General features: G+C 37.8%; 1 protein-coding gene across 1 annotated transcript in view; it reads left to right on the top strand.

Moving 5' to 3' along the window:
• The first annotated feature begins 3,570 nt into the window (after positions 1 to 3,570).
• The window catches only part of LOC116292597 (protein furry homolog-like), a 33,264-nt gene continuing 15,457 nt past the window's right edge, over positions 3,571 to 21,377 (top strand). Inside the window, exons 1-37 of the mRNA XM_089039515.1 lie at positions 3,571 to 3,718; positions 3,829 to 3,898; positions 4,266 to 4,468; positions 6,225 to 6,359; positions 7,071 to 7,138; positions 7,857 to 7,926; positions 8,192 to 8,242; positions 8,441 to 8,710; positions 8,795 to 8,839; positions 9,372 to 9,563; positions 10,220 to 10,321; positions 10,939 to 10,994; positions 11,159 to 11,206; positions 11,610 to 11,724; positions 11,953 to 12,033; positions 12,284 to 12,340; positions 12,523 to 12,662; positions 13,121 to 13,231; positions 13,426 to 13,482; positions 13,611 to 13,694; positions 13,985 to 14,052; positions 14,124 to 14,254; positions 14,543 to 14,743; positions 15,287 to 15,379; positions 15,626 to 15,864; positions 16,184 to 16,354; positions 16,504 to 16,543; positions 16,841 to 16,965; positions 17,532 to 17,589; positions 17,672 to 17,763; positions 18,080 to 18,145; positions 18,522 to 18,622; positions 18,843 to 18,948; positions 19,037 to 19,091; positions 19,544 to 19,654; positions 20,034 to 20,188; positions 20,943 to 21,056. Of these exons, the coding sequence (XP_088895641.1) occupies positions 3,877 to 3,898; positions 4,266 to 4,468; positions 6,225 to 6,359; positions 7,071 to 7,138; positions 7,857 to 7,926; positions 8,192 to 8,242; positions 8,441 to 8,710; positions 8,795 to 8,839; positions 9,372 to 9,563; positions 10,220 to 10,321; positions 10,939 to 10,994; positions 11,159 to 11,206; positions 11,610 to 11,724; positions 11,953 to 12,033; positions 12,284 to 12,340; positions 12,523 to 12,662; positions 13,121 to 13,231; positions 13,426 to 13,482; positions 13,611 to 13,694; positions 13,985 to 14,052; positions 14,124 to 14,254; positions 14,543 to 14,743; positions 15,287 to 15,379; positions 15,626 to 15,864; positions 16,184 to 16,354; positions 16,504 to 16,543; positions 16,841 to 16,965; positions 17,532 to 17,589; positions 17,672 to 17,763; positions 18,080 to 18,145; positions 18,522 to 18,622; positions 18,843 to 18,948; positions 19,037 to 19,091; positions 19,544 to 19,654; positions 20,034 to 20,188; positions 20,943 to 21,056 (3,833 nt within the window). The 5' untranslated portion in view covers positions 3,571 to 3,718; positions 3,829 to 3,876. The remainder of the gene's footprint in view (positions 3,719 to 3,828; positions 3,899 to 4,265; positions 4,469 to 6,224; positions 6,360 to 7,070; positions 7,139 to 7,856; positions 7,927 to 8,191; positions 8,243 to 8,440; positions 8,711 to 8,794; positions 8,840 to 9,371; positions 9,564 to 10,219; positions 10,322 to 10,938; positions 10,995 to 11,158; positions 11,207 to 11,609; positions 11,725 to 11,952; positions 12,034 to 12,283; positions 12,341 to 12,522; positions 12,663 to 13,120; positions 13,232 to 13,425; positions 13,483 to 13,610; positions 13,695 to 13,984; positions 14,053 to 14,123; positions 14,255 to 14,542; positions 14,744 to 15,286; positions 15,380 to 15,625; positions 15,865 to 16,183; positions 16,355 to 16,503; positions 16,544 to 16,840; positions 16,966 to 17,531; positions 17,590 to 17,671; positions 17,764 to 18,079; positions 18,146 to 18,521; positions 18,623 to 18,842; positions 18,949 to 19,036; positions 19,092 to 19,543; positions 19,655 to 20,033; positions 20,189 to 20,942; positions 21,057 to 21,377) is intronic.

Raw genomic sequence — 21,377 nt, 5'->3', positions numbered from 1 at the left:
GGGTAATGCGGCCTAACCTTGAGAGAGAAAAATAGACAGTCTCCTTCCACCCCGCCTAAAAGAAGGGAGAGAGAGAGAAGAGGGACTCTGCTAGCAGGGAATATATAAGTGGCATCTTTTAAAAAAAAGTAAATTAGCTCACAAATTTGGGTAAACCTAAAACATTATACGTAACACGAATCATTTTCGTTACTGACGAAAAACAACATGGCGCAATTTAGCTCAATTTAGCTCAATTTAGCTCACAAATTTGGGTAAACCTAAAACATTATACGTTACATGAATCATTTTCGTTACTTACAATTAGCCAGAAAATTTAGGTAGATTTCTTTAGGTTAGCTCTCTTAACAACAGTAAGAAAAGCTTCAATCAAGCTAGAAAAATAATATTTTACTTGTCATGAGAGAGCTAACTAAACATTAACCAAGTAAATAGTTCATTTAGAGTCAGTACATTCGTACGCAAATTTGAGAACAATGTCCGAACTTTATGGTGACCCTAACATAATTTAAATCAATTTATACCCCGTGACGGCTAGCGCCGAAAAGGTGAATTAGCCTAAAAATTATATAACCCAGCGTTTGTAAAATTATTAACTATTAACTGACAATTGGCCATGGCCTAAACTATAGTAGTTAACTGACAATCGGGTACCCCCATCCACACCCCCGTTTATGAATTCTAGTTTACACGCAGCTAGTTGAACTGTTGTTTACTGGTTTTTAGATCATTCTTTATATATCTCTAGTTAAAAATAGACCACTCAGACATGGTTACTTGGTTCAGATTGCATCACTGTTATTTTTGAGACCCCAGTGACGACTAGCCAATCAGGTGATTTGACTCTTATCGGCTCTTAAAAACCTATTAGCATCCGATCGATTGCTTCAACAAGTGTTTTTGATACTTTGACAATCACTGAGTAAGGTCATCAGTGCATAGATCTGGTTTCCGCTTTTAATCCGACAAACAAAGTTGAGATGTTCAGGGTGGTTGAACAGAGAAGACTTCGTAGATTGTAAGTCACGGAAGTATGGGCCGTCGAGGCAAGGATTTTACTTAAGGCTTTGAACTATGATTGCAACACGCGCGCAAGGCGAATGCGCATCCCGAATGCTTGGAAGCAGCGGCATTGCCATCGATCGATCGATCACTAGAAGCACATCGTAGTCTATCACATGCAGGCCTCGCGCAGGGAGCGTGAATGGCCATGTGTGTGGTATAGTAAAGCATACAAGAGCTGCCTTAATCAGAACCTATCCCTCCCCCCTCGCTCCCCCGTTAACCGTAAAATCCCTGATGCGTTGATAACCATCCCAGTTCGTGGCTCCTAGATAGCTTGCCTATGTATAATCTAATTATTTCGCGATCAATTGACTTTAAAATAGTAACTTTTCATTAAACGGGGGGGGGGGGGGGGGTTGGAAATTGTGGTCTCGCATGGTCGGCATGAAGCTAGTTTATCTCATTGTGAGTCCCAACGTTCAATAGAAATCCGTTGGCGTCAGGCCATTTATAGATGTGGTTATCAGGATGCGGGGATACTTACAAAGTACCATCGAAAGAAACTGGGAAAGGACAGCGGGGGTATCGAAAAACTGAGACCGGATCGGACGTCTTTTTTGTGTACGTAGGTATAATTTCTCTTTCGTTTACCTTTCCACACCTCCCTTCTCCCTCTCTGTAGTTGAGCAAGCGAGCAATTTAAAGGAAGAGAAAAGAAAACTCATTACCCACTCTGTACCACGTCTACTCAAAAACGTATTCAGACAGTTAATCTTAATCTTGTTATTTATTCTCCATCTTTAATTATTGGGGAGGGACTAAATCTCACGAGAGACAGATGGCACGAAGCCAGAGGTTTTAAAAATCCCTGTAAAAATCTTTATGTTAGGCGACAATTAAGTTCAAAATACCACTCTAAAATGAAATGGGAGACAAATCTGAATAGATACATTATTCATATAACATTTCCGGCTTTTCTCAAGTTTCATTACCGCTTGAATAAATCACGAAACCCTTCATGAGGGTAATTACGCTAAGCATCTGACGTCAACAAGATTTAAATTGCACTAAAAAGAATGTTATGATAGTCAAATGCCCTTGGGGCTCCAAATATAGACGAAGCCATATCAATCAATATTTTCAACCGGAATATTTTAGTTTCTTAAGGTTTCTTTTTGACTTCCTTGCCGCAAACGTTTAAGGTTGCCACATTAATGTTTGGAAAACATCCATACTTTTGTTTTGCGGCCGCTTTTCCTCGCGAAAGTCTTTGCAAGACGTACAATAGATTGCCGTGGCAACGACATGAGTTTATAAAACAAACGCATGGACAGGTTGAAAAATAAAAACCACAATGGAATCGTTCCGGGTAATTCTGACGTCTGTGAGTTTTTAACATATATTTCCTTGCTGATTAGCCTGCGAGCAAAGATTATTCTTTTTAGATTCGTAGGGCTGAGGGCCGTAGGCTGTGTTTCTCAGCTCTCTCCCGACTAAAGCCAGAACAGAGGGCCCAGAAAAATCGAGACCTCTGTTAGCAGGATACGAGCTAAAAAATCCTTTTCATAATTAATTTATCCCTTTCGATAAAGAAAGTGAGAATTAGCGTACTAGTACCATGTCTTCTGCTGTCGGGAAAATAAAAATCCTTTTGAAGCTACGCATAGTAGTTATTTTATTCATTATGGTGTTAACTAAAATTCTAATTGATTTCTATTTATTCATTTGTTCCCCGACTAGGATTCTTATTAATTGATTAAAACTATTCATATGAACAGCAGTTACGTAAAGAGCTGAAAAATATTTTTAGCTTACGTTATACAGTGATTGCAGGTGTCATGAATGCGGAATAATAATATTTGAGAACTGAACTTTGTACTTAATTAAATAAACATTTTGTCAACTTCTGTTCAATTTTTCATAGTTTCAAAGATGCTTGTATGGTATCCGCAATTTTATTCTGCGGCCTCAGAAACGCGAAAGAAGACGTCAGACTTTTTTTGTTTAGTTGTCTTCGGATCTCAGCATCAGTTCGTTCTCAATAGAATTATTGGTGCTTGAAGCTATCACGAAACGACAAATTTGATTGATGGCAAAGTTCCGTTGAGACGGATAACATCTTACCCTCCAAGTTGAGCTTTTAAACAAACATCCTTTTTTTTTAGTTTGATTCTAACTTCGCCTTATGCATTGATCTTTAGGGCCGATACTAAATTTGTTTTAAAAATGCTAAAAATACACTGTACTCTCCGTCTATTTAAAAACCAGTTGGCCGTGCAACGCGCACATCACGCCAAAGGCCGCCAAGATGAGCATGGGAGCCGAGGCCGAAATAAACTTTGTCCACCATTATTATGAATGATTTTCAAAACTTCAAATTTAAACCAGTGGGCCAAACGGAAACATCGATCTGACGTTACAGTCTAATAATAGTTTAATTGTAAGTGCGGTGCAATAGAGATCGAAAATATTATACAAATACCACGGATACGGTGCTGTAGCATGATTGGTCCCCTGTGGGTCAGTCCACTTTCCCCCGCTACGCATGCGCTACACTGTCGCAAAAAATCGTCACTTGGTGGAAGAACAAGAAGAAAATCATCAAAGAAAGCGTTATTTTTACGAGAAAAAGACGTCAAAAACATCTATTAGCTTTCACAATTATGGAATAACTGTCACAGATGCTAACCAGCTTGTAAATTTTAATGAACAAGTGAGGGTTTTTGATTTTCGATTCGTCTTTTAACTGAGGTGTTTCGATACGCGGCAGTATTTACCTAAATAGATTGGAGTAAAATATGTTTGTTTTGTTTATTTTCTCAGGCAAATTGGACAGGGACATCATGAGGAAAGCTCATCGCCTTAAATATCATGGAAGACCCTGAAAAACGAGGTAAAGTTAAATGAGAAAACGGTCAATGTTTCTTGTCGGAACCCGTTTTTGCGTCCAGTCTTGGTCTGTCCTCCAGTGCCCTGAAAAAACTTGCTTCGTGTTTGTTTAAAAAAAGTCAACAATTCCCAACAATTTGTGCCATAATTTGAGCCCCTTTACTGGGATATCGTAAATTTATTCTAGTGTTATGGTTTTGCTGTTATATAAAGCGAAAGACTGTGTGACTGGAACGAAATACGATGAATCATTGACATGAAGAAGAGTTCCTGTTATGGCGAGCTTGCGCAGATCACACGTGGATGCTGAAATATTTTCCTGAAATCTTCCTCATTTTTTTCTTAATTTATGAAATATTTCCTTCCCTCAGATTTTGAAGATGACAGCACAAGCACACAGACTTCAAACATTGGAAATGGTTGCGATTTACCGTGGGTCGTATCGTCTGAAAAACCAAATCCAGTGTTATCCGAAGATGACATTACTTCAGGAGAGTTCGTACTTCGAACTTTATTTGCAGAATTCACCATAGTAGCGGAAAGAAAAATCGAACTAGTCTTAGCGGAACCACTGGTAAGTCCTCTAGGACTGAATTTCCCAAACCCACAGGGATTTTCTGCCATTTTGAAACATTTACGTTAAATAATCGACCTACGATCTCAACTGTTCTGACCTCTGAGTTTATCAAATAGTGATGTACGATCGGGCCTTGTATTGATAATCTTCGTGACCTTATTTTATTCGTGTTTTGGTTTTAAAAGATAAGACTAATTTTTCTTTTAAGTCGAATTGTGATTCATGTCTTCTAGGGGGACAATTTACGTAACATTGCAATTGGTCTTGTGCGTGTTAAAATATAAAAGCAGGAAGTAAAATATTCATTGTTTTTGGTACTCTTCATGGTTACCTGCGCTCCAAACAACCGGTATTTACGTTCATAAGAAAAGATGCTTTGTTTTGAAACTTTGCAGGTTGCTATATAACTCAAAATTCTAGAAATTTTGGAAGAAAAGCATTTGTTTGATCCCAAAATGTATGGAAATAGTTTTGTGTTTATGTTGTACAAGAACGTCACATGATCGTATATTGGTGTACAAAAACATATCTGTGAATTGAAGCTAACGATTGAGGTGTAAAGTTTTTCTTAATTTAACCCAAATTATGAAGGCCATAAATCCAGAAATGAGGTCTTTGCAAGGTTTTAAGGCCTTTTCTCGAGGTTTTTTATTGTCGCAAGGGGGCTAGCTTCAAGATAATAAAAATTTATAAAAATTGTATCCAAAGTAGTTAATTAACAGTAACCTGCCGGCTCATATCATACTCCATATTTCCTTTCGCTGTATCTGTATTTTCTTGACATCACCCACCTAAAGATTTAATGGTAATACTTTATCAATACAGTCAATAATCCAGGCTCAATCTTCATGGAGGTCTCTTGTTTACTTATTTAAAAACGCTGTTTGTTCAAGTGTGGAGCGGTGCATATTCAAGATTTCTTGGAACACCAAGGTTTTGATTGAACACAATAGATGTTCTCTTACGCAAGCTGGACGATTATGTCTTTTCAAATAATGAGCTTAACGTTACTAATGGTGCATTGTTTGAGTGATAGTCACGTTCAGATCATTGTGCATAATTGTGATCATTCCTAGAACTTTTTGTCCTTAGATCATTATTTACTCAGACAATGTTTTGATGCATAATATATATGTCACAATTGCTCTTCAAAACATTGAAATAATTTATTTCTAGCTAAGTTTATTTTGCTTAAGTTCCAAAATATCTTTCCCTTGAAGCAACAAATAAATTGTATTGTATAGCATTGCAGCCTAATGCTTCAAAAGGTCTGAGTCACAAAAATAATACCTTTGTTTTTATACTGCAAAACCCTTTTCAAAGAATAGAAAAATGAAGCAGAGTTATGCTGGTTATTGAAATGACGTCATCAGGTCTTTGCTAGATCAGTTCTTTTGAAAGGTCTTTTATTCAACCAGGCAGTTTAACCCGTCCCCCCTCTACCCCATTGTCCACCTCCTCATTTTTGACCTCCTCCATTTTCAAGGCAGTTGCATTCCACCTTCATCTATGCAAAGCACTGAATAATGCGCGAGTTATTCCTGCCTTTTATAAGAATTAATCAGGATTTTGAAGTATAAATTTAAAGTGAAAAAGTAGTTTCTGCTGAAAATATTTTCCCCCTCTGTATTTTACTATATTTTGCAGAAGTGTGAAAAGGATACTCAAGGGAATAGTGGGTGGTCTTAAATGGGAAGACAAATCATCGCTATTGTTTAAACTGCATTTGATTTCTTCATTGAAATGTTAATAGGAACGGCCATTATCCAAGACACTTCAAAGAGGAGAAGATAAGCAGTTTGATCAGCTGCTCAGCTCTCTCAACACAGTAGCAGAATATAGCCTACTCTCTTTGCTCAAGATATTATTTAAGTGGTATGAGCTGCAGGTAGGTAGAAAACCATTAAAACATTAATAATGAATGACTAAACACTAGTCAGATCAGCTCTATAATCATTTTGTTGCTATAACTTAAGCTATCTAAAATACTAAGACCATTTTAGTGCTTTTTTAAATGTAGGAAGCACTTCTGTTTTTCTTTGCTTTTTTCTGCATTTACTGTGTTATTAATTAAACCATATGAATTACCTAATGAGGGTAGTTTAAGGTGTCATGCAATGCATTGGGTACCCCTCTCCCACCCCACCTCCATGCCATAATTACACTTATGCTTTTTTGAAGTGATGCATAATATATCTCTATATACATTTCTTCATTTGGGATACCCACCTAAGAAATTATTGACTGTTCAACTAAATTATTAACATATGCAGTTTTTCAACCTCATGGGTTGCCTGTGTTGGAGGGTGTGGTCACAGTGGAATCCAAGTCACTTGTGGTCGCTCACTTTCACACACACTACCTTCAACACAAGGTATTATTCCTGCCATCATTACACAGTCAATCCATGAGGTTAAAAACTCTTGGCTAGGAAATGCTATGCTGCTCAAGGGTACTAAGAAGCTTAGTAGATGCAAGCATAGCTATTGCTTGCATGCATGAAATAAATATTTAAATCGTCAAATTGATATTGATGGTAATTTTTCCCATATTATTATTTATTATTGTATTAATGGTGAATTTTCACATCCTCTATTAGCAAAATCTTAAAAATGCAGATGAGATTGATGGCTCGAATAAAGCCAAATGCATTTCTCGTCCTCGGAGGTAAGAAATTATCGTAAAATCCAACTAGCACTAAGTTAAAATTATATCATACTAGTAGCAAAAAGTGCTGGCTTTGAAAACCAAAAAAATTAATTTAATTCAAAACTTGTTTACATCTATATATATTTGACTGACAAGTTGGATTTGACTAAAACAGTTAGTCCTCTTGCCCTCATGGCCTATGGGTCAATAGCCCATCCGGGCTTGAGGATTTATTACTTAATTGTATCATCACTCTATAATCCCATATAAGCAACTATTGTATTATGTATTTTCAAATTCCCTTTCCTGTCCAAATTGAAGATTAATGGCATCAGTCTAGTATAGTCTGGGATGATATAATTAATCTGCAATAGGACTACATGTGTATCCAATTTTGAAATAATTGAATTCAAAAAATTCCTCTGACTGCCAAATTGGACTAGGCATGTAGTCCTATTACCTATACAAATAGTCTGGGATATTGATAGTTATTTTTTAAGAAGCATTATTATAATGATGGTTTAATATGAAAGAGTGGTCTTTCCCTCACTCTGTTTGTAGCCTGTGCTTCCTCTCCCATCCCCCTCCTTAACCTCCTGCAAAAAAGGAACTGCAGACCACATGACCAAGCAATGCAGGCTGCAATGTCTTCGCCCTGAAGAGACAACCTCTCATAATCGTCACAACCAAATGAGTTAATCAAAAAACTGAATATTGTTACTCATCATAATTGCAGCGGTCCAGACTCACCAAAGTTGCCAATAAAGAGCAGCAAAGAAAGAGACTACCTAGCTGAAAGAAGAGATGTAAGTACAGTATGTTATGAAATAAAAATTGTATTCACATTTTCTTACTAAGAATTGGAAATAAACTTTAAATAACAGTAGTCAGTTATATTATCAAAATAATAATAATAAATAATAATAATGGGATTAACTGTGGATTCCACAGATTGTCTCTTCTTCCACTGGATTCCAAAATTTACATGACTGTAGGAGTTGTCATATCTAGCCATTATAACACCACCTAACTAACTAATTTATGTGACTATGTAATTTTTTTGACCAACAGCTTGCCGTTGATTTTCTGTTCTGTTTGGTGCTGATTGAGATACTAAAACAGGTATTAAATAAAATTAAGGTAGTTGTGTAGAATTTTTGTGTTGCCTTAGTTTGCCACAGTAACCATCATGAAATTATGAAAATAAAATGTAAAGATCATTCTAACCATGGTGGGAATTTTCCAGTGATAGTATGTACTCATTTATACTTGTGAATTGTTTATACTAATTTCGACTGTGCATTATTTATATTGTTTTAGCTGTGTGTATATCCAGTAGAAGATGAAAACCTGCAGTACATTGAATCCCTAGCTTTCAGGCACTTCAAACAGAGAGAGGTTGACCCAACTGGTCCCTCAGCTGCTAATGGACAAATCATCGCAGCACTATATGCCGAGGTCATTGGAGTACTTGCTGTTGCACGCTTTCCAAGTATTCGTAAGCGGTTCATGGCTGAGTTCAAGGAGCACCAGAACAACCCATCTACTCTGATTAATCTTATTTATGGAATGAAATATTTAAGAATTAAGGTGCGTGGTGGAGTTGTTAATTCATAAGGATTATCAAATCCTGATTGGCCACTGACTTAGTTTACTTTTTTTGTCATCCTACAGCTATTCCCTGTTGAAGAGCTTGAAGAAGGTTTTCAATTTTTGAGGGTAGGTCAATATCAAATGCTAGGAAACTTCTTCCATGATGCCATTCAGTGTCATAAATACTCTCATATCAGAATAGTGTAGTGGTAAAACTCTGATGCCTCTCACCTGTGGTCCAGGATTTGAATCAGTCATCCCATGTCAGCTGGGTTGGTTAGTTCTCTTTTTGACTCCGAGAGTTTTTCCTCCTCTCAAATCAACATTAATATTTAATTCAGACTGGTTAGAGCTTTGCTCCAGGGTCATACAGGGTCACACTCTCCTCGCACTCTCCTCGCACCCTCCTCGCACCCTCCTCCCACCCTCCTCCCACCCTCCTTGCACTCTCCTCACACCCTCCTCACACCCTCCTCCCACCCTCCTCATGACCTCCTCCCACCCTCCTCACACCCTCTTCCCACCCTCCTTGCACCCTCCTCACACCCCCCTTGCACCCTCCTTGCACTCTCCTCACACCCTCCTCACACCCTCCTCAAATCAATGGTTTATTAATATTCACTCTATTTTTAAATTATTATTTCTTTTCTTTATGCAGGAGTGTGCCACCTTGTTTATTGACGCTAAAGAAAAGGACATAAAGTATGCTTTTGCTTCTATGTTTGTGGAAATACTTATGCCTGTTGCAGCATCAGCAAACAGAGAGCTCAATGTCCCTGCTTTGAAGAACTTTGTAGACATGATGTTCCACCATGCATTGGACTTGGCTAAAAACAGAAAACACAGCCAGGTAGATGCATAGTACTACAGATGGCATAGAGCAGTTTTTGTATGAGTGAGAAATGGTAGAGAAAATACATAGCAGTGCTGTAGCAGTACTGTATTTTCCTGTAACCATAAATGCACATTGTGATTGAATGGAATTATTGGAAGACAACTGGAAGCTATCACAATGTTATGACATGTCGTACCATTTATGTGCTGTAAGTCAGTACTGTATGTTTTCCACTTGTACTTAAAAATGGCTTTATTGCATTTGAAAACTGCAATTACTGCCAACAGTTATTTGATACCTGATATGTTACAGGGTTAAACATGAAGACTGATCATTCGTCGGTCGAATATAGACCAGCCAAATTAGTTTGATTTTACCTCATTTCTGGCTCAATCAATGTTACGGGTCAAAATGACTGGCAAGGCAAAGACTTAACCAGACATTAGTTCAAATTCTAGCTGGACATTGTCATATGACTAGCCGTTATTTTTACCCCAGATGTTAAATTAGAGCCACAGGTATTCCCTTTTTACACTTCAGCATTCTCCAACCACGGTCTCACAAAAATAAGCTTTCCTTTTAGATCCCTTTTACTTTTTTAATTTTTGACAGTAATATTTGTTATTTGATCAATAACCACTCTAAAGTAACTTTTATTTATTATATTGCAGTCTCTCTACCCACTGGTAACAGTTCTGCTATGTGTCAGTCAAAAGCCTTTCTTTCTTACTAACTGGCCAAACTTTTTGTCGCTGTGTCTTACAAGTGTACGGGTAAGTTATATACAGAAAGACATTTAAATAGTGGTGTTGCAAGATTCCCAGAATAGGGGTTGATGTAGGTGTTGTGGAGGGTTGGGGACATATAAAACACTAATTTTTATTTGCATCAGTGAGTGCAAAAGGAGATATTGAGGTTAGCTCTTTTTGTGAATATCTCCTAGGATCGAACTAGAATTTAGTAGTTAGTTTTCGCGGAGGAAGGAAAGCCAGAGAATCTGGAAAACCCTCAAAGCACAGGAGAGAACCAACAAACAACTCTACTCACATACATTATCGAGCTCGTTGGGACTTGAACCCGGGTCACATTGGTGCACCTATGCTTCCCACATATTGCTATTTGGTGACAAGATCTTACAATATAAAGATTCCGTAGGAACTTCATCCATTTGTATACCACAGAGAGACCCATTCAGCTATAATAGGCTTTTCTCTGATTAATTTTTCTGCAAAGAAGAGGGAGGGAGGTTTACTGGATTCAGACTTGGCAGGTTCCAGTTGAAAGCAACCATATAAAGCATTAGGATATGGCTTATTTCAGTTTACGTTTCACGGCAAAGTGATAGATCTTTCTGACATTGCTTGACAGTGGTTCTCTTTATTTTTTTTAGCAAAAAGATGTGAAGACCCAAAGGATTGCACTAGAGTGCTTGTACCGGCTTGTCTGGTGGGTTAAAACACTAGTCTTATTCAGCTAAATTAAGGATTTCCAAAGAAAATGCTAAACTTTTGAGCATCTAACTTTCCATCCATTTACTAATTTTTTCATTCATTATTCATTCATTCATTTTTACTCTTTTGATTAGTATTTCTGTTGCATTTTTTGATTAGGGTGTATGCTGTGAGGATCAAATGTGAGAGCAACACTGCCACTGTCAGGTATGCAAAACAGGATGATCATTTATTAATAAAATTGATGATGATTATGATATTGATAATAGTGAAGTGTACAGCATTGATGATGATGATGATGACATTTTATTATCACAGTTATGCTTTGAATCTAAGCAACTATTTCAGCAATGATCTAAAAATATTTAATTATTTTGATGATCGTGATGACTGATGATGCTGATGATCATGATCATGATTACACATGATCATCCCAGTTATGTGCTAGATATACAATTTATTAATTTATAGTGCACAAATATCAATTAAAAGAAATTTTCAAATGGCATAATATAAGGTATATAATTAAGTAATTTACATGTTTCTGCACAGAAAAACACGTTTTTTTTTCACATCAGTGATTCTAACAATAAAGTCTTTGAATTGCCAGCCGACTGAGAAGCATTATAGACACCCTATTTCCTAGAGGGTCAAAAGCTGTTATTCCATCTCCCAAAGATGTGCCTTTGTATATTTTTGTGAAAATTATACAGTTCATTGCACAGGTAAATGTTGACCCTGATTTTATATTTAATGGTACATGCTGCACGCTGTGTCATGCAGCTTCTCAGGGAAGGAAACACTACATTACAATGTGATGACCCAAAGTACATTTGCACATTATTTACCTCTGTGCAGGAGATAATTAATATTTTCTAGAATTATACAAATATTCATATTTCATATAATTATATCACCTTACTAATGTAAGTTTATTTTATTCTTTTTTCCAGGAGAAGCTTGATTTTGCCATGAATGATATAATTGTTGACCTTCTTGGTGTTGGCAGAACATCAAGACAAATCAGCCCTGAGGCAAGTTCTATGTCCAGAGCTAGTGATTCAGATCGAATGCTCTACATCATTATACTTTCTCACAGGTTTCATTAAGTTATGGAATGATAATAGGTCGTGAAATAGTCGGAGATTCCTGAGGACCAACTTTTTAATTGCTAAGCTATTAATGGTAGTTTGAGCCATAGAATTTGCTTAGTTACCAGGAGCACTCTCTGATCCCGGACCCTAAATAAAACCCCTGCTTAATGAACCTCTACTTTGTTTACAGAGGATGAACATTGGACTAAGAGCTTTCTTTGTTATAGCTGATAACTTACAGAGAAAGGTAATAATATTGATTTTAAAAATAATTTCACTTTCCTTTTTCTTTTTCTGTCTTGATTTTGTCTGTTTTGTACTTACAGTGCAATTAGAGAAGAATCATAACTTCAAATTACAAGATTCATATTGATCATGGCCTTAGCATAATAGTAGACACCATGATTATTATATATTTCTTTTCTACAGGGAGGTGAAGCTCCCCCTATGCCCAGCACCATAAGTACCTTGCCCTCTGGTAATACCATAAGAGCTAAGAAGATGACTCTCCCAATCGCCCTTAATGAAAAGGCTGCTAATGTCATAGGCCTAGCAAACTACTACCACAGGTAAGAAAAAGAACCGAAAATCATAATTCCTAGTAGGTTCCTTCAGTAAATTTAAGTGACAACAAAAGTCAAAATTCCCAGACATCTGAAAGTTGCCAAGCGGCTGCAGAGGCATGAAAATTACCAGGCGGTTATTGAAATGTTCAGCTAGTTATCTAAATGTTTTCCTAATAATTAATGATTTTCAAACTTCTCAGATTAAAGTAAATATTAACTTAATTAAACATCAGTAGTAGTTCCTTCAGCTGTGTGGCTGGTATCCCAGGAAGTTGACAATTCACATTTTACCCCCCTCTCCTTTTTCCATCTGTGCTCTGTTTACCAGGATTTAAGATTAAAGGAAAGCTTATACAGACTTGGAGATCCTGAGAATTGCATGGAGCCCCAAAGGCCATGTACAAACCCGCTGAGATACACCTGCTCCTACTAACATTCTTGCTATTTTAAAATGTCTCCAGCATCAGAAAGGCTGTGGATAGTATCTTGAGGGGTCTTGATACTCAAGTTGGTAAACCTATGATTATGACTAACCCACATTGTTCTCACAAGGAAGCAGACGACATGATCACGTAAGTAGTTTATCGCATTTTTTCATCTCACTCCACAGCATTTCAATCTTCTATCATGGTTTTTACCCTTACATCGCCACATCTAAAGCCAAGGAGAGTTATAATTATAGAATCAATATAGTTTTGGTTTACTCCTTACAAGAACTGCATGGATTCGATTCATTAATTTCTAATCCAATAATATGTTCTTTCAGAGGTGAGCGCAAGTCAAAAATTGACTTGTTTAGGACTTGCATTGCTGTTATTCCAAGGTGTGTGTCATCATCCTCTTTATAATATTTACTTTTTATCACGGGATGTCAGTAGAATGGAAGAATGGGAAGAACCATTCAATTTTAGATAAGCAAGATAATATATTTAGTGTCTGTCATCTTTTCAGGTGCATCCCAGAAGGCATGACCAAGACAGAACTAGTAGACTTTCTCTCTAGACTGACAGTGCACATGGATGAAGAATTGAGAGGGTAGGTTAGCTAATGTGACAGAATAAATAGAATAAATGAGCAAGTCTGTGTCCCTTAGGATACATCAATAGAGCTTAAGATGAGAATTTGCCAGTTGCTGGTCATGTTGACTGACCAAATTAGTTTTAGCTCCGTTATAACTTGTTTCTAGCTCAATGTTACTAGTCAAAATGACCAGCAAGGCAAAGATTTGACCAGAGCATTGCAGGTAGACATTGTCCTATGACTGGCCATTTTTTAAAACCTTGTAAATGAAATATGTGGTGTTTTTGTTGTCTGTCTGTCTCCAGGCTGGCCTTCTCTTCTCTGCAGTCTCTTGTGATGGACTTTCCTGATTGGAGAGAAGTAGCTATTCTAGGTATTACATGTATTGATCATTACAAACTACTACCACCCAACCCTACTCATACATTTTTTCCCCTTATGTAGGCTTTGTCAACTTCATACTCAAAGAGGTACAAGACAATGTTCTTTCCCTGCTGGACAGTGGATTGAGAATGCTGTTGCAGCTTCTTGCAGTATGGAAGACGTCAGTCAGTTCCTTGGACTCAGTTCTCAAGGTATTAAAAATTGATAAATTATTAATTGATTAAGTAGCCTAGAACAGTGAGTTGCTGTTTGCATCAAAAAAAGAAAAATAACGGCGCTTCTTTAAGCCATCCCTGTAGATTTGGAAATGAAAATTTCACCTCTGAACTGGCCATAATCTATGATATTTTGCTCAACAGCCTCTTCCAACATGTGTTTATTTTAAATTATGCTTTAATCAGAATGGCTTGATACTTGGAAGAAACTTTTAAATTAAACTTTAAATTAGTTCTTTTTTCCATATTTGTGTGTGTTTCTAGAGTGGTGAAGAAGTGACAGTTGAACTGTCTACTCACAATCTTCCCAGTGAAAAGGAAGTGGACAGCATTACTGTACTACACAGTTTAGAGGGCTGTGCTCTTGTTATGCTCTGTAGCTCAAGACCGTCTATACGTAGACTGGCACTGTTGGTGCTTAAGGAAGTCAAGACCATGTTCCCCTTACTGGACCCAGATAATAAGGTATTGGTTGGTTAATATTTTTTATAGAGGTAGTACATGTAGCTATGTCCCACATGTGGCAGCCAGTATCTAATGAGGTGACTCATACTAATTTCTATTTCTAGAATGTGTGGGCTAACCTGGAATCCAAGAGCTGCTAGTTCTGTTGTTGCAATTTCTGCTATTATTTTTAACTCTAAAGTGAGGCTAAGCCTGCACATCATAAAGTTAAAGCTGCAAAAATGAAGAAATAGAAAATGCGCACACTTGCTGTGTGGAGTTATAAAGCACGCAGGGATTGGCAGAACACAAGAGAAGTGTTAGGAGAAGCACGACGTATAGTGAGTGCTTCTCAACACTTCTCGAGTGTTCTATCAATCCCCAAGTGCTTTATAACTCCACACAACACAGCAAGCAAGTTTTTTATTTCTTTTATCAAATGCAAAGGGCGCGTGCATGCTGTGTGCTCTCATAAAGCACGCACTCCCAACCAATCAGAATGCAAGATTTTTAACATTTATTTTATGATAACTCTTTTTTCCTGTTCGATTGACTAATTTATAGGGTAGAAAAGAAAAGATCATGATGGATGTCATTGAGCAAGTTTTCCCTACTGTACTGGACAAAATGTTGCATACTGTTTCACAAAGTGAAAAGGTAAGGGTGCTTCTCACTTTTGACTCATAACCATGTAGCTGCTACCTAGGAATGTGACCAAAACAGACCTGTGCCATCTAATTGGACTCGACCAATGATAGCTGGTACCAAATATCTCGAACTGTGGGATTTCCTGGATATTTTTATGCTTTATAAAGCATATACTTCAGTCTAGAAATAGTCTCTACAAACAAGTTGACAAGAATATTTGAATTAACAGGATGAAATATCTATTTATTTTTCCAGCTTTTTACCGGCCAGCTTGGTAACGTAGACATAGCCATCGTCAACGATCGTTTGTCAGCATTTACTGACCGTGAAACAAGCGAGCAAATGCTTTCTCTCTGCAGCGATTTCTGGTTGAACCTCATGGCTGGTCTACTGGACAACAATTACCTGCCTGAGTCTTGTCCTTCTGCTTTGCAGTTCAGTTGGCCGGCAGTCTTTAACAGATTAGTCAACGTTTATTCTGTATTTGACTCAAGGTAAGGAAATCTTCATTCCCAGGTCAACAGGGAATTTTCAATATAGCCAGGCTCCCCACTTTTCAATTTCTTCCACAGTCCCTGATCAAGTCCTAGTTTTTCCTCTCGTTTGTAAGAATTGTGTGTTAAAGTGCATAAATGCATACATATGCTTGTATATTTTTGAGCTTAAGGACCCATAACTAGAAATATCCAGCTCTGTGGTGCATTAAATGTGCTTCTCATATGAATCAATAGGATTTGTTAGAGCACTGGATTAGTGAATGACAAAGCATGCTTCTGACACAGTTCATTGCTACTGTTTGTTCTTATTTTGTAGTGCCTCAGGCATGGACTCCATCTCTAGTCTGTCATCCATGTACAGCCGAGGACCCAAAAAGATTTCCAACGTGGGTGATATATCTCTGTGGCGAAACTATTTGGTATTTGCTTGCTCTACTCATCCAAAGTCACCACCTTCTCGAAGTGAATCTCCTGAGCAAGACAATGGGTAAGAAAGGATTCAGCTAGCCTAAACCCCCCTCCCTCTCCTTGTCACACCCCCTGGCACCTAGCTTCCTCCCTCACTCCCACCTATAAACATATATATGTTGAAAAAGTACATTTGGTTATCAACCTTTTTGAACACATTCATTTCAGTACTTCGTCTGAAGGGTCTGAAACCAAGGGAGATTCTAGAGTAAGTGTTTTGATTTATTCCTTTGAAAAAAATCTGTTTTGTTTAAAGCTCATAAGATATGGCAAAAGCAAATAGACAAATGAATATTAAATATATGAAACTAGTCATTAATAAATTAGCAGGTAATATTCAACACTTTGTATAATAATAATTATTATATTGTTTGTGGTTGTTTTGTCTTCACCCTGAAAATTTCTGTGCTCATAGTGATTTTAGTTAATATAATACAAATATTTGCAGCAGTCCATTTTTCATGAATTAACTAACATTTATACTTTTATTTTTTCCTTCGACCAGCCGCCATCACCTCACATGGTAGACAGCTTGTTTAGGTTTGCTGTTCCCCTTCTGAAAAGTGACTGTTCTAAGATAAGAGATGCAATCATTGTCAGTCTTGGCAGGACGAGCCCATCATCTTACAGGTATAAATATTCATCCTCAAGCAAAATATAAATGCATGCAAACCTCTAAAATAGTTCTGGTTTTGCGCTTGTCGAGTTGAAGAAAAAAACGGGGCTCCATTTGTTAGCGCATCTCTACATCTTCCAAGTATGAGTTTAAAAGACACAAGTGATGCTAGTTGCAGTAATACATACTGAATCATCCTCTCATTACTGTAGAGTTACTTGTTACCGCCATTTGCATTGCTACGAGGCCTGCACCCCAGACAAAAATCGCGACATGCACTTTGCAATAGACTGCCGTCAATGCATTTGGTGTGTGGCTCATAATACTTGTAAACGATCAACAAGTTTTTGCGCCTTTTGAATCACACATGCAAGTAAATGATGTCAACGTGTTTGATTGACGGCAGTCTATTGCAAAGTGCACGTCGCGATTTTTGTCTGGGGTGGCCGCGTAGCAATGCAAATGGCGGTAATTCTCTGACATTTCATTCTGTAAGTTTGATAAAATACTTCTTTAGCAAATAGTGTGCAGGTTCTATTATAGTTGTTTGATGCTGATAATTCATACAAACGTTGAACAGGGACTTTATAGAGGAAATCCACATCCCGTGCAGGGAAGCTCTAGACAGACGTGCTGAGGTAAGACTAGAGGCTTGGTAGATCGTGTGTGTCCCTAAAAAAAACTACTCTGCCTAAATATACCATCTTGCTTCTTTTTTAGTCTGTTCGTAAGCGAAGAAAGAGGGATTCTCTGAGATCTCATTTAACCAAGGTGTTTGAGCTTAATGCACACTACGGCTGCTTTGCTGACAGGTAAAAACCAAGGCTCGAAAAGGAAAAAATAAATATTGTAAATGGGATTCCAATCTTATTGATTTTTTCACTGCCGTGAAACGGAGCGGTAATCTAGAATGAGAGGCGACTTGTGCGTAATTAACCCTTGAAAAAAAGCTTAGGACTTCCTAGGAAATAATATGAGAAAATGGGTGGTTTAATATGTAGTAATTATATGTAGTAATACACTTAAAGAATAAAGAAGAAATTATTGAAAAATGGGAATTCAAATCGATAATAATTCTTGTTTTTTTTCCATGTTTGATCACTTTTCTCATATCAACTCCTTTTTCAGTGCAAGTGAACTGGTTGGAGAAGATGGCTTAACAGCATTTTTTCTTGAGTATATCGATGGTATCAGGTATGCTTTGATTTAAAACCATTTTCCTAATTTGGCATTACATCAATCTTTAAAATACCGTGACCGAGTCAACTCTGACAACCCGTGGCTGTTGGTTCTGATGTCATATCACTGGATATGCTTACAAACCATTTGCTCAAATACTGCCTTTATGCATTAACTTTTTACATTTGAAAATAAAAATAAAAAGACTGTTAAAACCTGGTTTCAATTAGAATAGGAGTCCTTTAGGGACTGTATAAGGGATTTCAAACTGAAACACCAGCAACTCTTCCAACGGATAATGGCAAGCCCAAGACCACAAAGGTGGCCCATTAGCAACACACACCATGCTTCCAAAATGCGCATCTCTTGATATCTATTTTCTCCTGTTCAGACTTTACCTAGAAGGTGAACCAGACAAGGACTGGCCAGCCATCATGCATTTGAGACTCAATTTCTGTAACTTTGTTTACAAGTTGATAACATCAGTATCAAGTAAGTACAGCTGTACACTTGCCCTGCGTTTGCAAACCTCCTAGATTCCGGCACCTAATTCCAATTCGGATTCTGTCTTTGTTGTTGTATCTGAGGCTCCTGTGGATACCAGTCTACGAATCAGCTAACCTCAACCACTTACTCAGTGTCACCCTGTAAAATAAAGTTTGCTTACCTTCTGATGCATGATATATAACCATTGATGTTCATGTTTCGCCAGAATCCTACCAAGATCGTTTGCTGCCAGTGGGTCTTCGTCGTGATTTGTTTTTCATGTTCAGTAGTTGGTGTGCGCACTTTGGCGTCAAAGTGCCTGGAGTTGAAAAGTACGTAAAAGTATTATCTATCATTTTTATCAATAATTCATGGCATGTTTTGTACAATCTTTTCTAAAACCATTTCTTTTTATGGCAGGACTTTACTTATTCCAAGCGCGCAAAGTAATGACTTAGAACTAGCGACTTTACATGTAAGTACGAACCTAGTCTTTCAAACTTTAGTTGGACTTGCGAAAAGACAAATACACAAGAGACCATTTGCGTCTTTTGTGTAAAGAATGTTCTGGTCGAGTGACAGCAACTATCAGTCACTAAATAGCTACTATTTTTCAGTATCAACTTTGTTTTTATTTCATGGTTTTACTGCATGCGCTCTACTTGCAACTGCGCTTTCTATACACATAAAACTTGTGCGCAATCAATGATTCAAACAAGCAAACCCTACAAAAACATTTGAACATCAAATAAGTCTAACTAAAAAAGTTATGCTTATCTTCCTTCACTTGTAATGCACACATTTTGTTAAATCTTATCCCTTCCCCTTCACTTACGATGCTAAGTCTAAGAATCCCAGAAGCTAATTGCGCACACCATCCAGTTTATACTAGTATAATTAACGCGAGTGTATTGTTATCTGTTTCAGGCTATGTGTGCGCTGGTTCAATGTGGTCCTATGTTTGATGCCAATGGTTTGTCTCAGAGAGGTTACCTGTACAGTTGGCTACAGACTGTCCTAAACTCACCCAAAGAGAAGGTTAGAGTCAGAGTTGATGCGAAAGTTATTTGGTTTAAAGGTTCAAATCTGGCGTGTAGTTGATTGAATTTTATACATAAACCACAAAAAAAAAAAAAAAAAAAAAAATCGAGTAAAGTAATTCTGAATCATTCCGGCGGGACTTGAAACTGGGTCGCATTGGTGAGCTACGAGTGCTCTAATCACTATGCCACCCGTGCAGGCCTTATTCGACAGTAACTGCAACTCTATGATGGCACCTTATATTGATTATTTCTCATATGTAACTCCCTCATAAAACCAATGCTCCCCATCCTTGTCATTCAGTTGAGAACAAGGGTTGACTTGCTTGTTGACTTGCTCTTTCTATTTTGTAATATCTTTATCTGTTGGTTTTTAGATTCATCTTCTTGGTCGTGACACGCTGGTTCGTCTTCTTGAGAACAACAACAGTACGCCAGCCCTGTTGAACTGGGTCATAGATAAATGTCATACTAGTACGAAACTGGTGGCTAGTGGGTGCTTTAGAGCTCTGGCTACTGTTTTCACCAAGAGGTAATCACGGAGAGTAAAAATTATAATGAGACGAAATATTCTTTGTAACGGTTTCCAAGAAATATTTGGGCCAAGAAAGGCTAGGGAGGGCAAAGAGAATTGAAGAGAATTGTTTGTTTCCCTGGTATTCGTCACCTCAATTGCCCCTCTTCCTTTCCCCAAACTGGTACAGTGACAATGCCCGGGGGGGGGGGGGACTCCCCTATATTCGTTATACGGGTACGTGCCGCCAAACAGGGTATGGTTTTCAGCGATTCTACTCTGGAACAGGGTATATAAAATCGCGTGCGCTCTGGGAGAGGGTATATGAAATTACGCTTTATCCTCTCTGGAACAGGATATCCATTTTCGCAGTACCAGAACAGGGTATGATTTTCAGCGATCTTGCTCTGGAACAGGGTATGAATTTCAGCGATTTTACTCTGGAACAGGGTCAGGGTTCAGTGGGCTCAGCGGCACATCCCTACCCGAAACTGGCAAGATTACCCCCGGGTGACAATGTTCCCTTTCTACCAAAATAGCTCAGGGGGAGGGGGGTCGTGGGGTGAATCCCACACTGCCACCACACACCCCCAGATAAATTTTTGATCTTCTTTTTCCTGCCTGTTTCTCTGGGCTGTGCGGTCTTTTCACCAAAACTGGCTTAACTGTTATATCACATCTTGGTTAAATATACTGTGAAATGTGGGTGAATGAACAAGCGAGGACGAGAACCTTAATTATTTTAATTGAGGTCATATTGCGCTTCTTTCAGGAACGATTATCCATGTGAAATGATTCCAATGCTGAACGTGGTGTTGTTTAAGACAGCAGACGCTTGTATTGACATCAGAGAAAAAGCCTCTCAACTATTGCAAATATTAGAACGGTAAGTAATATATTATTACCTTTTGAGTGCCTTGAAGAAAATCTAGGGCATACTATTGTCGTCTTGTTTATAACAGCTGCCGTTATTGTTTTCTTTATTATTTTCAACGCTCCAAAGTTGAGCAACGGGACACGAAATGATGCCTTTGAGCTAATTCTGTACGACTGAAAAATTCATAAAAGGACCGTGACCGTATCCTTGACGATTTTGTTTGTGTCTGAGCATTTTGATTTGATAAGCAGTGATCTCGCGTGCTGTGATTGGTAAAGGATCTCGTCAATTCCTTACCGTGCCGTTCAATTTCACAGTCATACAGTCTTT

The sequence above is a fragment of the Actinia tenebrosa genome, unplaced genomic scaffold, assembly GCF_029948245.1.
Source record: "Actinia tenebrosa isolate PJP-AT-01 unplaced genomic scaffold, QUT_ActTen_1.0 PGA_scaffold6__47_contigs__length_16458017, whole genome shotgun sequence".
Lineage (NCBI taxonomy): Eukaryota > Metazoa > Cnidaria > Anthozoa > Actiniaria > Actiniidae > Actinia > Actinia tenebrosa.
Note: the sequence above shows the minus strand (reverse complement) of the source record. Positions and strands in the feature narration are given on the sequence as shown.